The 15401-nt window shown below is 40.7% G+C and overlaps 1 protein-coding gene and 2 long non-coding RNA genes across 4 annotated transcripts in view; 2 read left to right on the forward strand and 1 right to left on the reverse strand.

The window, feature by feature from the left end:
* Positions 1–1715, reverse strand: part of LOC107320872 (uncharacterized) — a 132751-nt gene extending 131036 nt beyond the window's left edge. The window contains exon 1 of one of the 2 annotated variants that reach the window (XR_014934096.1): positions 1498–1715. This is a non-coding gene — a long non-coding RNA (uncharacterized LOC107320872). The remainder of the gene's footprint in view (positions 1–1497) is intronic. The other variant, XR_014934095.1, reaches the window with a different exon arrangement.
* Positions 1716–7688: 5973 nt separating this feature from the next.
* On the forward strand, positions 7689–10466 carry LOC107320820 (uncharacterized). The gene is made up of 2 exons (XR_014933994.1): positions 7689–8380; positions 9902–10466. It is a non-coding gene; the product is annotated as an uncharacterized LOC107320820 (long non-coding RNA).
* A 2175-nt stretch (positions 10467–12641) lies between these two features.
* LOC107320819 (uncharacterized) lies at positions 12642–15065 on the forward strand. The gene is made up of 2 exons (XM_085514516.1): positions 12642–12750; positions 13869–15065. Exon 2 carries the CDS (start codon positions 13895–13897, stop codon positions 14927–14929), a length of 1035 nt encoding a protein of 344 aa, XP_085370642.1. The 5' UTR covers positions 12642–12750; positions 13869–13894; the 3' UTR covers positions 14930–15065.
* Positions 15066–15401: the final 336 nt, after the last annotated feature.

A 15401-nucleotide genomic window follows, 5' to 3' on the forward strand; every position in this document is an offset into this window, starting at 1 on the left:
AGGCTTTCACATAAAACACAAAAATATAAATTAAACATTTAGCTTTAACACAGAGGTGCTAGAAATGCCTGCAGAAGCAAGACTCGGATAATTGAAACTGCATAATAACATTCAGCTTAATGAAATGTTGATGTTGTAACAATAGAAAAACATTGCAGAGTACCCATATGACAACACTGAATAATCTGATATTATAGCACTAAAAAACATCCACTTGATTAGAGGCCAGGAAGCAATTCCCTTGGAAACAAATTCCATGCTCAGTAGGCTGTCTCCGCTGCTGGATAATGAAGCAGCTCCATGAACAACTCACAGAACAACAACACAGCAATGAGATTTAAATATTTCTGCCAGGCACAAAACCAGGCAGCAATACCCAGTATAAGCCACAACCTGAGACTGTGTCCCCAGTTTGTATACACTTCTTAAAGTGTTTAGGAGATGGGAATGCCAAAAACAAGTAATGCCAGAGCAGGAAAATCAGCAGTGTTTGCACCATGTGCTGCAGTACAACCCCAGTCCCAAACACAGACCGGATCCCTCTGAGCAAGGCACTGTGCCTTTACTCCTGTCCACTTATCAGCTGAGCTCAGGACCAGGGGAGGCAGGAAGGCAGAGATGAAGCTACGCACAGCAGCAGCGCTCAGGGTCAGGTTGGCTGTGCTGGGCCCCTGCCCTCTCTGCACTATCCACTGCTCCCCACCATTAACAGCATGGCAGGCAGGGCAAGCATGGATGTCTGGAATAAGTTAGAGTAGAGTGGAAATAATATGATTTTCCCATTCATTTACATGACAAAAACGTATGAATGTCTCTTATGATTCCCCATCTCTTTTTCTTCTACCATGAACCAAGCACTACTTTTCTGATGTTGAAGTGGTTACACTGATATGAAGCTGACCTCGAAGTGCTGTAAAGCCATGTAGCTACAATCCAAAGCAGGAAAACTCAGCCTAATCATTTATTTACATCAGTTTACTGGGCAAACTTCCTGCTAAGATAACAACAGAAAATCTGGAGGGAGGACTGACTCTCACACAGCCAAACCTGAGCAAGATCAGCCTACAAAGAAGCACAGAACAACTGAAACAAAGCATGTAAGATGCTTAGTCCCTGCATATTGGCCTTATTAGCATGCAGACACGTATTCTCTCAGACAGGTAGTTTATACAGGGGTTCATTATCTTAGACCACACTCATAACTCATTCTACTTCTGATTCTATAGAAGCACCTGCTCAGTATTGATTCTAAAGCAGATGTGAAAAGCATGCAGTGGGTATTTTTAAATGTTTTTTAAATAGCTATTTTCAAAGTGATGCGTTATGAAATCCATGTCTAATTTGAGTGAAAACAACCTGCTTGGAATCAGTGGAATTGCATGCACTTATGATAGTTTGAAGCATGTTAGGATTAGGACCAGAGAAATTCCTTCCTCAGTAACCTCAGCTCTTTCCAGCTCCTAAACTTCACAAAGGTTCACTAAGCTGCTCACCCACCTGGTTGTGGGCACAGGCTCCAAACAACAGAAGAGCAGCAGATGCCACAGCCACACACACTGATGCCTCATTTGCAGATGCAGAAGGAAAATGTGTTGAAGTCCCCTTCTCCTTGGACACTCCTGCTTGAATCTCTTCTGTATCATTTAGTTCAGAAAATGAGACTGACACAATACAAGTGGGATCGTCAGTTGCTTAGATGTGTGTGTCTAATCCATTTCAGACAACCTGCGTTAATCCAGTATTTGGTTTCTATCAGTTCCTGTGTTGTATTAGCCAGACCTTCCTGTAGGCTGAGAAATCCCACATTTCATGACTGGGCCTGACAGTCTCTCCCATCTAATCTGTCTGCCATCTGTTGTACAAAAAGCTAAGTCGATCTATTGTTGTGCAACACAGTTTGGAACTCAGAGGAATAAATTCTGAAGCCAGAATAGCACAAATAGGCTCCTTCTACCATTTTTTAAAATAATGAAAGGAGGAACATGTGTAAGAAAGATTAGCTGGGCTGAATTGTTTTTCTCCTTGGAAAAGATGCTGAAGACTAAATGTGAAGTACATCTTGTTTGGAAAGGACTTTTTCAAAACCATGTTAGTCTAGTTTGCAGGGAAATTGTGGTTCTGAGAGAGAAAAACGTAATTCATAAATAGACTGGCTAGATTTGAGAGAATAAGGCAATAAATCAAATCCCCATAAATAGCACTCAGAGTCACGCACCATACAAAGTGACCTAAAGCAGTAGGAAGGAAAAAAAAAAATAGAAAGCATAAAACTCAAAAAAGCAGACAATTTCAAGAGGGCAAACAGTGCATAATTTATAAGTGAAGCATTGCAATGGTAGCAATAAAAAGGTGAAAAAAGAAAACAAGAGTTTTTCACTTTGAGGTTTTGCTGTGAGGTACAATAACTATGCTCTCGGCAAGGATTTGTAGGACACAAGCAGAAGTGCACAGTTCCCCTTCTAGAGGCTTCCAATAGGAACTCATGGATGGAAGCATACCAAGAAGAGCAATGCCCAATCCAGCAAATGGCTCTGCAAGGAAGGAAACTCAGCCATCATTAATCTCAACATTAAACACATGATACAGCTCTTATTTTCTCTATCTTAGGATCTTTCTCTATCTTAGGATGCTGTATGCAATTTTGTAAAGACATGGGGAAATAGATTTTCTGCTTTTGAAAACAGTGGAATGCAGGTCACGGATTTTAGCAGGTAATTTGTTCACATTTATTTATAGTAAGATGTGGCAAGTGGAAGACAGACAGCTCTTAAAACGATCTAACATCATGACGATATCTGCTTCTCTTAATGAAAAGGACAGTTTCATACCCCTCAACTGCAGAAATTTCTGTAATTCCAAATGTAAAAGATCAGAAGCCAAAAGCGAAATTAAAAATAAGCCACTTTACAAAGATACTCTGAATACTTAAAATTAATCTATTACTTCAGGGATGAATTTCTGGATGCTCAGAACTAACATTAGCATTTTAGGCAGTGTACCCAAAAGGTTCGAGGTATTCTGATCTTCATGTATGGAACAGAGATGCTTCTGACAATAGTCGCAATAGTCGTAGCAGCAATGTGAGTAATGAAGAGTTCATCTCCCATCACTGGGAAATGTCTCCTTTAGAAAATCAAACGAACAACTCAAAATAATTTCCCAACAATCCCATTAAGAAATTCACCCATGCAGCAATAACTGTAAGGGACAGAAGATTCCAGCACTTTCTCTTGCTGCTCAGATCTGAGGAAGCAATGCAGTACAATGCAAGAAGCACATCTTTTTTCTTTTTCTTTTTTTAAATAAAAAAATAAACCCCAACACAAATGTGCAAGAATACTCATGTTAACCTACAGCTTAGTGGACAGCACAGAATCACAGAATGGGAGGGGTTGACAGGGGCTTATGGAGATCAACTTGTCCAACTCCCTGTTAAAGCAGGTCCAGAAGAGTAGGTTGCACAGGAAAGCATAAGGAAACAACCTACTGTGACATAAGCACTTGGAATAAAAAGCAAACCTGACACAGAGATCTCTACCAATTTGTATCGCATCCAAACCAGAACAGGCTTCTCCAGAAGGAAAACACTTGTCCCATCTACCTCTATTTAGCATTCAATACTAGCTTTATGTAGAAAATGACAACCTAGCTGTGTACGTCAACTGCACAGTTAACAAAGTGTTACTTTTCTTTATAGGACACCTCTCAAGCTTATCATTTGGGGGAAAAAAGGTGCTTTTATACTTAGGGGGAAAATGGTTCTGACTGCCTATGTAGCAATCACTGCCAGTATGAAAATCACTAGGAAGCACAGAGCTATATTATCAACAGCATTCAGAGGGGACAAAACTACAGCCAGAACTGCACTAAAATTGGTATTAATGCCCATTTCTGGGAGAAGATGAAATCTGAATTATCTAGCAATGACTTTGTATGATTACCACAGCTTTTATTTGCCTTTTAACGCAATTGCAATTCAGACAGTTTATCATGAAAAGCCCCAAGCTGTGCTTTGCTAACGTTACAAACTAAAAAAGAAAATCTGCACTGACGGTGTTGGCTTTGGTGCTCTTAGTTTCTTTCTGAGAACAAGGATTTCCTCCTCACCCTGCTCCTGTGTGTGCGTCAACTCCTCACTGCATTCAAAGCAGAGAGCAGGAATTCAATCCTAATGAGATTGCAGAATGAGAGTTTTAGCTCGGTGTCACTGATGATTCCCATCACAATTAAAGCCAGCATGAGAGGGAATAACAGTACCACTCAGCTTGTCTGTCCTGGCATGCCGCACACTTGCCTCCAACGAGTGGGACCTTTAGGAGTCTGACTTCGTCATGTACCATCCATGTGAACATCTGATTTTGACCTTGTCAGCGTTTTCTATTTCAGCCTCTTTTCCTTTCTCAACCTCTCCCATTGTGGACTGTACTGTCTATATTTTGGGAGACAATATGAAAAGGCTAGCTAGTTTTAATGGCCTTTGTTATAAGCAAACTAATTGCTTCTCCTGGGCAGCGTAGTTTCTCCTATGGATCCTTGGCTGAGTCATAGTTTCCAGCAGTGATGTAACTGTTCACATTACCCCAGAAGTGGTGAGACATTGAGACACTAAATAGAAAAGCAGAAATAACATCTACACCTAGTGCCACTCACTGGCTTTTCACCCACTCTGTTCCTACATGCTGGGCCAGCGGGAATCACTGCTGCCAGTCGAGATGGGAGGCACGACCTGGAAAGATGTTATTGCAAAGGATCTGGCTCTGTGAGCTTAATGTGAAAGCAGACCTCCTGCGTGGCAGAAATGGCAGCCATCTATATAACAGTCAAGGAAAATTAAGAGGCAAACAACTGCCTGATTCTCATTTCCTGATGCTTCACCACCAGGCAGCCTGTATCTTTTCTGAAGGCCTGACTGAAACAAGACCAAGAAGAAATCTGTTGTCAGTTGCTTTTGTGTTTTGGCTCAGCATTGAATTCAAAGTCAAGGAAGCAGGAGTAGAATACTCAAGAAAAGAGCTACTAAATGAGACACTTGTCAAACTAAGTTAATTTCTGTGCTACCCACTTTGACAGCACCTCTTTAATCACATACCAGAACAAGGCGATGATCGGTGCCACTGAATTAACTTCTAATTTCTTCTGAAATATTTAACACAGCATTGTATAACTCCGGCTGATAGCATATGACGGTGACCAGGCCTTTTGGAACATGGTATTGCTATAATCAGAAGCCCTGAAAAAAAAGATTTTTTGATGAAATGTCTGCAGTGGACTACATGGCTTTGAGGCAGTATTACTCCTCTGAGATAGAAAACATGGTAAGGAAACCAGTACAGCAGACAGGGTAACAGCATCTTAGTTAAATGCTGCATTATTGCTCTAATAAGCCAAAGCCTCTGCTAGCAGGAAAGGCATTTTCAAAGCAGACTTTGGTGTCAAGCTGCATTCATGTGAGTTGCTTGAGGGATCTACGCTTATAGCTTATAAATTCTGAACAACATTATAAACTCGTCTCTGTAGGAATCACCACATCATCAGGTACTGCTCCCTGTGTAGCACACTTGTACGCAGGAGGGGCTGGTCTGCTTGAGTTACAGTATGGTCTCAGCACAGAACACAAGGGATCGCTGAGTCCAATGATGTCAGGCTAACATACATCACGTTATGATGAAGGATGTTCATCCAGCAGTCTGGCTGTCCAGCCAGGAGCAGGGCTGGGGAGGGCAAACAGTGTGTATTTTTTCTTGGTTAAGTCCTTCTTGCCTAATTAAGCTGACAGAATGCTTCCAATTCATCTGGGCTGTAAAGGCAGCTGGTGCATATTCTTACTGCAGGTAACATGTTGTGTAGGAGACGCATAGAATCCCATTGCAAGTTTTTTGTATTATTACTTTATTTCCAGTTGCTTAAAATATCAGTGAATTGGTCAGACCTTAACGGATTCACTTTTTGTATCATAACCATACCCACCCCGAGGAAGAAATGCAAAGTGATACAAAAGTATGCGAACTGCTCAGATTTGTCAGAGCATAAGGATTCGTTTGGGGGTACATTTCAGCCCACACATCTTAATTTACTTGTCATGCTCATGTTAAGAATTTTGATAACTTTCTCATAGATTTTACTGCAGATGCGTTACCAGCTGCTCCAGCTCTGTCTAGCAGCTAGCAATTTGGGACAGATACTTCAAGAACAATACGTGGAGCACACCCACAGAAATGCGCTCTCCCACACCCGTTTGTGTTTCCTTTTCCCAGCAGCAGCTCTCCTTACACAGCACAGGAGGATCAGACACAGACTGCTGTAACCAAGGTACGGGGGAGACTGCACTGACAGCTATGAGGAGGTGCTAACAAACAGGAGGCTGTGATGGCAAAAAACAATCTGAACAGAAGAGACAAAGGGGAAGGAAAAGAGAAAAAGGAGATATTCAATAGCAAGAAAGGGAACGCTGCTATGTAGCCCCGGGGTTTAAATACCATCCTAAGAAATGGTGCTCTTTGTTTAAATCAGAAAAAAAAACATGATTTGGAGGACTGGAATAGCTTCTGACCACCAGCAGTGAGGAGCTGCACATCCTCTCACCATGAAAGAAAGTGAGAGGGGAAAGAGGAAGAGAAGGAAAAAAGAATAATGTGCTGTCAAATTTGAAATATAATCAGACTGTGATGATGTCTCTTCTCCTCTCACGGCAGAAAGCCTGTCTTGATGCTTGACCCTAAGTCCTTCTACAGAGCCTCTGAACACATCTTGCTCCCACATCATACGTCAGCAATCATTTGCATAGCCATAAATAAGCGCACAGGATGGACATATCTGGGAATTGAGCAGGGAGGACCCAGCTGGAACCTCCCATCAGCACTGGGAGAGCTGCACAGAATATCCGCAAGGAGGCATTTCAGTTCATTCTTCTCTGAAGGATATCAAATAAAACCGTCCATTAATCTAAAGGACTAAATGTTATCATATGAACACTGTGTTTTCCTGATGACTTTTATGTACTGTAAGAAAGCCAGTAAGGACCCTTTGGGGAAAAAATATCAGAATGAATGGTAACCTAAAAAAATAACCTGGAGTGAACATAATGCCATTTTACAGTGTGATTTCAGCTGCCTATAGAGAGTGATTTGGTTCTTTCACAGATACAAGCTGCTGTCCCTCAGAGTGGCACAGCACTGTATTAGCACACTGCACAGAAAACACTTGGTTTCAGGAAAAATTAATGTCCTGATGGCCACATGTAACAAAGACATCCCTGACTAATTTTCTTAATACAAAAATAGCAGTCATCATCCTCTCCCAGCCCTCCACCTCCCGGTTACTTTGGGGGCTGCTGGAACTCATTTCTGTGGCACAAGGCAGGGAACCACAGCAAGCGTAACCTCTTCCAGAGCATTAAAAAGCCATCAGGAAACGACTGTGTCACTGCTGAAGTTGCAATCAGGGAAACAAGCTGAGTTAAATGAACAGATCCCTATTCACACTGAAGTCAGAAGCTGAGATAGTCAGGGAAAGGACAGACCTGATTCCCATGATCTTGAAAGGGATGAGACTGTGTCTGCATGGCACAGAGTTAGAGATGGAGGGAACGCTGTCACAAATGGAGGGCAATATTAGCTCCATCATTTCCAGTTCTTGAGCTTTTCTTGCTTCTAGCATTGTTGGCTTCAAAAAATAACTAGAGAATTTTGCTTCCTGAATATACCGACATGAATCCCAATGCCACGCATTTAATGAGCACTTTTATATGAAACAGCTTGCCTGCATCTATTTTATTGTATTACCTTTTGTCTTTTTTGCTCTAAATGAGTCCCTGACAATTTTTGTGGTTGCCTGCAGATCCTAAAAGAAGTGCAGTCATTTCACAGTTTGTGAGTTATGTATCTCTTGTGCAATACTAAATATTACTATTTTATAATGGGAAATCCTCCATTCTCAACATCTCAAAACACAGCAAGGCAGAAGAGATCTGACGAGGGTCCCTAATGAGATCTCATTCAGTTGTGGGTTATTTCAAAAGAGACAAATTTCCCATGGGATATTTGCTTCAGCACTTCTGGTCCCACGTCAGTAGTACTGCAAATGTGTGCATAACATTGAAAACGGGCTGCCCCCAGAACTGCCTGCATCAGCAGAAAGAGCAGAGAGAAAGTGCCACTGACTTTTTGCAGAGCCATTCTTCCCTTTACACCTATGTGCCATCCTAAAGAGCTTCTCAGGCATGTTCAGCAATGTGACAGAAGCATCACTGGCCCAACACATGACATCACTACAGGAGGTGTGTGACACAACAGTTCACAAGCCCAACAGAATTCAAGGAGCTGGCCACCAGGGAGCACATGGAGAAAGAAACTGCAAAGGACCTCCTAAAGCAGATAGAGAGGTACTGAGTAATGGAGATGGGACCGACATAATAGATGAGAGTAGAGAATTGAAAGAAAGGGTGAGGTAAGAGGAATGGTGGGGAAGCACTGAGGTGTTTCTCCAGGTTTAGGGGATCCAACATCTGTTAAAAGCAAAACAAAGAGGAGACATTTTCTCTTGTTATTGTCCTTTTTGTCAAAGGGACTGCAAGTATTCACGGGGAAGAAGCTGCTGGTATGACAGGCATACACTGAGTCAGAGGGAAAAAAATGGACAAGTCAGGAGACCAATATATAAAAACAGAAAGGCAAAATAAAATGTACCCCTGAGAGAAAACAGATAACTGTCTTTGAAGTAGAATATCTATTATTTTCTAACTTTTGCAGCCTGCACTTCTGAAAGGTCTGGTTTGGCTTTATTTTCTTTCCATTTCCACCACCTATTAAAAAACTGTTTATATGCCCAGCTGCAGCTATGGATGCTTATAGTGCATATTAAACTTACGCAAATCAAACAACACTTTGTCAAGCTTTTTACTGATGTCTTGCAGAGCGGAAATGTCTGAGGCTTCCTGGAAGGTTTGTTTTTTGTAAATGGGTTTCATTTCACTGAGACATCAGCCAGCTGTAGGTATCCATGCATTCAAAAGGCAGAAACACCATTATCTTCTCACCAGACCCATTTTATAGAATACCCCAGATTGGAAGGGACTCACAAGGACCAACTCCCGGCTCCTCATGAGACCACCCAAATCTAACCCCCGTATCTGAGAGTATTGTTCAAATGCTTCCCAAGCTCCAGCATCTCGGGGCTGTGCCCACTGCCCTGGGCAGCCTTTTCCATGCCCACCACCCTCTGGTGCAGACCTTTTTCCTAACCCCCACCTGACTCTTCCCTGACACAGCTCCATGCCATTCCCTCGGACCCTGTCACTGTCATCAGAGTGCAGAGTTCTGCATCTGCCCTCAATTTCTCTCATGAGCCATAAAAATTCCTGCATCGAGCCTTAAATCCTATTTGAACAGAAGTGTATTCTTCAGATACAGGTTGATACATCAATACTGACAGTATGGAACTATGCCTGAAGTATTTCTGATTCTCTATAAATTTTACGTTTCACATCATGGAAACAACCATGACAACAGATCAACTGAGAAAGCAGCTGACTTGCTGCTGGAGAGATCTATCATTATATGTTACAGTGACTTTTTCAGATTTGATGGAAAACTAATAGCAGGGCACCATGGAAAACTTCTATCGGAGCTATCCACAGTTCTCTCTTTTCCTATCCTAAGTAAAACAAAGGCTTTAGATTAATAGTAGGTATTTATGCAGAGAAAGCAGAATGAATACAAAGTTCCAGTAATTTGGCTAATTAATCTTTTGGTCTTTGGTTTCAGTAATTAAAATACAGTGCCATGTAGGGGTTGCAATGACAGTAGAGTTGAGAATAGTTTTATTTCATTCTTTTCTATGCTACAAATTCATCCATGGAATTATTGTTCTCTCTTCTAATTGTATTTCATAACTGCCATTATAGGATCTTGCTTCACATCATCAACTGTCCTGTGGTCATGTCACTTTCAAGGAGGAATCTCAGGCTTTTGGAACTTGCTAGATCATCTTTCTCCCTTGGTTACACGATAACAGTATATTTCAAGAACATGACAAGCCACCTAATCGCAGATTTACAGAAGAAGGTGACAGCATTACAGAAGGAAAACCACAGTTTTAGGAAAAGGAAAGAGATCACATTAGAAAATCACGAGTCATTTTGGGAAGAGAACAGAGATATGATCTCAGCCTTCCAAGACAAGAGCAAGGATTCCTGGAAAAAGAACATGATTCTATGGGAGAAAAACATGACCTTTTGGAACAATGTCAACATCTTGCTAAAGGATGAAATGGAAATCTGGGGAAAGGAGCTAGTCCAGTGGAAAGCAGAGCTGGACCTCTGGAAGAAGGAACTGGACCTTTGGGAAGAGGATTTCCTTGGAAATACAGAAGAAAATACGACTGTACTGACCAGAAATCAATGAGGCACTCACAAATTTAGAATGATTTCTGCCTTCTTCCACTAATAAAACCTTGACTGCTCTCTGAAACTATCTGCCTTTTCTTTCCAAATTTGCTCTGTTGACCTTTTCCGATCTCAGCTCACCGTTTCTGTTCTCTCTGATGAAACATCACCATTTATCTGCCTGGTTCTAACTCACCAGCAGGTGAATGTGGCTGGGGAATCTAAAACCTAACTTCATTAGGGATATGTTAACCAACAAATTTCTACTGCTCCTTGTAGAATTACACAGAAAATCTGATGGTGTTAGAAATACTCTTTCATTAAAACTTAATGAAAATGGTGAATATAATTAGTTGCCTGGTAGACTGAAAAATAAAATAAATTCAAAAAACTTTTGCGTACAGTGGTATGGTTGTTCTTGCACACAGGGGGGTTTGGAGTACCATCTGTTTCAAAAAGATAAGAGAAATGCACATACTATCTTAGTCAAAGATGAATATAAGGGATGAACTGTAACAGATACTAGGAGATGGAAAGGGCAGAGGGTACTACTCAGAAATAATTATGGTTTCACTGCTCTGAGTTCCATGACAGCATTTGTTTTCTAGAAAAGATCAAAATACTCATTTCTGTCATTTAATTCATTCATTTTCAGGGAAGTTACAGATATCCCAATATCACCTTCTACTGAAAATTTGAGAAGTAAAAAAGGCAGAAAAGAGGACACAGAGAGCAGGGTAGAAGAAAGCACGCAAGCCAACCTGATAAGCACATAAATGACAGGCAGAAAATTTCCATGGTACAGCTGAACTGCCTGCACAGAGTGCTTCGACCTTTATAGTGACTGAACACTCACAGCTTCATACAACTGCATTGCACGTTCCCTTTCAAAATATGAATGCAATGTCTAATTCTCCATCCTCTTGCCCAAAATGAGTTCAGACAAGTGAGCGCTAAGTAATGCTGTAATATGTGTTCATCACACGCAGACAACAGCCCACCTTCTCTCATGTATATACAGTTTCATTTTGGGATAAATCCAGGAACTGTTGATTCCAGTGAGAAAGTAAACCTTTACTTTTTTAGTGACTGTTCGTTCCTGCTAGCCTGAGGTGATGCAGATGTCAAGCATAATGACTTAATCCAAAAGTTGCTCTGAAACCTCGGTGCTGATCAGCTGCCAAGAAAACAACATTTTCAGGATCAGTAGGTCTTTGATGGGTACCAAAATATTTTTCCAGTAACATGATGTAGAATACCTTAAAACCTACATTAGAGACATTAAATAACTCATGCTTGGATCTTTGGATGTCACCTGGCCCAGTCTGATGCTCAAATCATGGCCAACTTCAAAATTAGATTTGCAGTAGAGCTAGAACTAGAGACTTAGCAGCTTGGGGAAGATTTCAAAGAAGTACCAAGATGAGGATTTTCCAGTTATGCTTGATTATGCTGAATCTTGCCCCGTGTTTATTGCACTGGGGAAAAAGAAAAGAAACTGAATGCACTAGTTTACTTCAGAGATACAAAAACCTACATCTGCTGGTAGCTGCCCCGCAGGAGACAAGCCCTCCCTTTGATGTTAACCATAAAAGACCAAGTACTTCACACAAAACACAGTGACGTTTCAGGGCTTGTACCCAAACTTCTGACTGGTCCATGTTTGTCTGATTTTAATCCACTTACCAGTTTGTCTAATTAGCTTTGTCACTCTATGTATTTCTGGCTCAAAGTAGTGACAATCTATCTCCAAGAAGATATAAAATTTATGCAGAAAAGAAAACAAGAATGAGTCAGTAGTACATAAACCCAGAAAACATACAATATAAATTCTGGACAGCTAGAACATAAAATACAGGAAATTGAGTTATTGTAGTGAAAGGAAAGGACAGTTTTGTTCACCTCTAGGCCAAAAAAAAGCCATTATAAATCCTAATTTGGAACTGTGGACATCCAATATGATGAAGGACAAACAAAAAGAAAACAAGCACAGCAACCGAGAGCAGCAAACATAAGTTTTATAGTCAGACACGGCATATTTTAGTAAGAGCTTTTCCTCCTACATAACACATCCCAAGCCATATAAACTGGTAAGCATCAATTGCTCTTGAAACCAAAGTTTCCTTTTAGAAAGAAAATACATTTTCAACTGCTTTAGGTAGTGAAGGGCCACGTGTTTTGGTAAGAACTGAATGAGATTAAGAGTCTGCCTTTGTTTTTCTGGATGTGACCTCATAATTGTGAATGCTGAGCAAGCTCCCCTGTGCTCTAGAACTGGCCATCACTGTTTCACATCTCCTCACCTGCAGGGTGCAATGTCAGCTAACTAAGGCAGCACAAGGGTCTTCACTGCGACAAAAAAGAAGCAGGTGAGTTACAATATGGAAAATATTTACTCACAATATAATGCTGGATGTTTGATTTCTAGGTAAAAGTGCTAAATCACTCCACCAAAAGAAAATGGGATGCAAAATCTGTATTTTTAAAGCCTAATTATTGAAAATTGACAGGACGAGGTGCTGAGAGACACTGAGTGCAAAAAACCTGCTAATCCATCCTAGTTAAGGCCTTTTGGGAAAATGTCTGACACGTCTTCACAGCAAAGCGTGCTCTGAAATGCAGTGGCAACATCTCAGTGTTTGTGGGCCCAGCTGAGACCTTCCTGATGAATCTGCCTGCTGTTCCCTCCCTCTTTCAAGGAGAGCTCATGGGTTTACCTGAGATTTTCACTGCTTGTTGACAAAAGCAGATTTTCCTCGCAGCCACTATGTCAGTTATTACCTAAATAATGAGTAATGCGTTGTTTCTTATCCTTTACAAATGTATATCACTGGAGGAGTTTGTTCCACTTTCTAACAATACAGCACAAAAAAGAAGTAGCAGATGTGTAAATGACGTGGGATTGCACCTCTATATTACCATACTGCTACAACAAACAAAACTTCTGTGTATCCACAAACACATGCAGAAAACACACATTTTTTCTGAGAAAAAATACAAATCAAGTGTAAGCACATTCACATTTTCTCACACAACATAAATTACTGCAGAAATGCTGTTCTTCCCCTTGTATCACACATATTAATATTAAGCTAAAAGCACAGACGTAAACAGCACAAGTTATTTGCATTAGTTACAGTTTCCCTTATTGTTCAGGCACAAACTGGGCAGCAACTGCTCTGCATATCTGCCTATGCAAGTGGCAGCACAGTTGTCATCTATCCAAGTGAAGAGTTTGTGATGAAATAATACAAGGCTCCTCTCCCAGAATGACTGCAATTGACTAGTGATTATGAATACCAAGCTGTAAGACCAGCTCCTCTTAAGTACATCACATTGGATTCTGAAAATAGACCTACCCAAATCATTTGTCACTTTGGAAAATCATTCCCTGTTAATTTTTAATAACCTGACTCATACCGCATTTATGGGATGACCTGATTAGTTTTATCTGATGATTTCTTAATGTAACACAATTTAATTACAGCCCATGGAATTTACAGCTAATGCTGCATGCTTCTGTGTTCCTTGAGTTTGATGGCTAACCAAAGTGTCTCTGCACAAATCCCATCTCTGTTTCTCTGGGAGAAGCAGCCAGCACCCTGCACAGCAGCACACTTGTGCCTTGCTTTACCCTGCCAGATCCAAGGAACCAGTTTCTACAGCATCGGTTGGAACCAAAGAAAAGAAAACAAAAAGAATACAGGAAGAATGGTAGAAGGAAAACAAATTATTAATATACCTGCTTTGTGCTGTTCAAGAAGGCAGAGTAAGAGCTTCCAAGAAAACATGTCCAACTTCCACAAGAAGCAGCTTTACAAGGTTTTGAAGGAACAGCAAAGGGACTTCAGAAAGGAAATCAAAGCCTTCTGCAAAGCAAATAAGAATTTCCATGAGGTGATAAGAGCCTTCCAGAAGGAGAGCAAAGCCTTATGGAAGGAAATCAACACCTTCCAGGAAAATAACAAAGCTGTCAAAGAAGAGATTAAGAATGTTTTAGAACAGAGTGAGGACTTCTCACAAAACATCAGAGTCATCCAGATGAATAAAAATGTCTTCCAGAAACAAGCTGGTAACATTCAGGAGAAGCTTGAAGAATTCTGGAATAAAATGAAGGCTGCTGAGGATTTGATTGAGGTTCTTGGTGAAAGGAATAAGGCTGGCCAGGAACTGGTCAAGGCTTTCCTAAAACAAAATCAAGATATCCAAGAACAGAATAAAGCCATGTATAAGAAGAACAAAGTCCTGCAGGGTAAGAATAAAGCTCTGCAGAAAGAGAACGGGGCTTCCTGGAAGGACCATAAAGTTCTCTGGAAGAAGGACAAGGTCTTCTGGGATGAAGAGATGGCCATCTCAAGTAGCAAACTCATTCTGTGGGAAGAGTCCATAGCTTTCAAGGAGAATGACTGGAAGATTCAGAAAGAAAAAGAAGCTCTGGGGGATGTGGTGGAAGCCCTGCAGGAAAAAAAGAAAATTTTCCTTTTGAAAAATGTTTATATTCTTCCAGGAGAGGAGAAACTGCCTGAAAGAGAAGAGAAAGATCTTTGAGACAAGCACAGACCAGCTGTGGGCACTGGAAGTGGAGCCTCAGAGCAAATTGGGCAGATCTGAAACACGACTTCTCTTTTGAACAGAATGCAGATGGGCTTCAATTCTTTTACAGTAAAATATTACTGTAGCTTTATGTTTTCTTCTAATGTGTTTGCTCTATTTTATTCTGATTTATTTATCACTTCTCTTTGCTTGACTTACAGGCTTTAGCAATCAAAATTATTAAGTGCAGTTTTCTCAGTGCTCCATTGAGGAGTGATGGTGAATCAGTTATACACAGATGGTTCTCTTTCTAAGTATTCCACTGCCTAAGTTAAAGCCATAGTCTATTATCTACTGTTATTCACAACTGCATTTGCACTTTTTAAGATTTCCACCTCATAACTGTCAAAAAGACTTAACTGAAAATTTCTGAAGTTGTTTAAAATGAAAATGAAGTTGTTACAAGTTTTTTTCCTTCTCCAATCAT

Source organism: Coturnix japonica, chromosome 13 (assembly GCF_054131305.1).
Source record: "Coturnix japonica strain WE chromosome 13, WE-NBRP24, whole genome shotgun sequence".
Taxonomy (NCBI): Eukaryota; Metazoa; Chordata; class Aves; order Galliformes; family Phasianidae; genus Coturnix; species Coturnix japonica.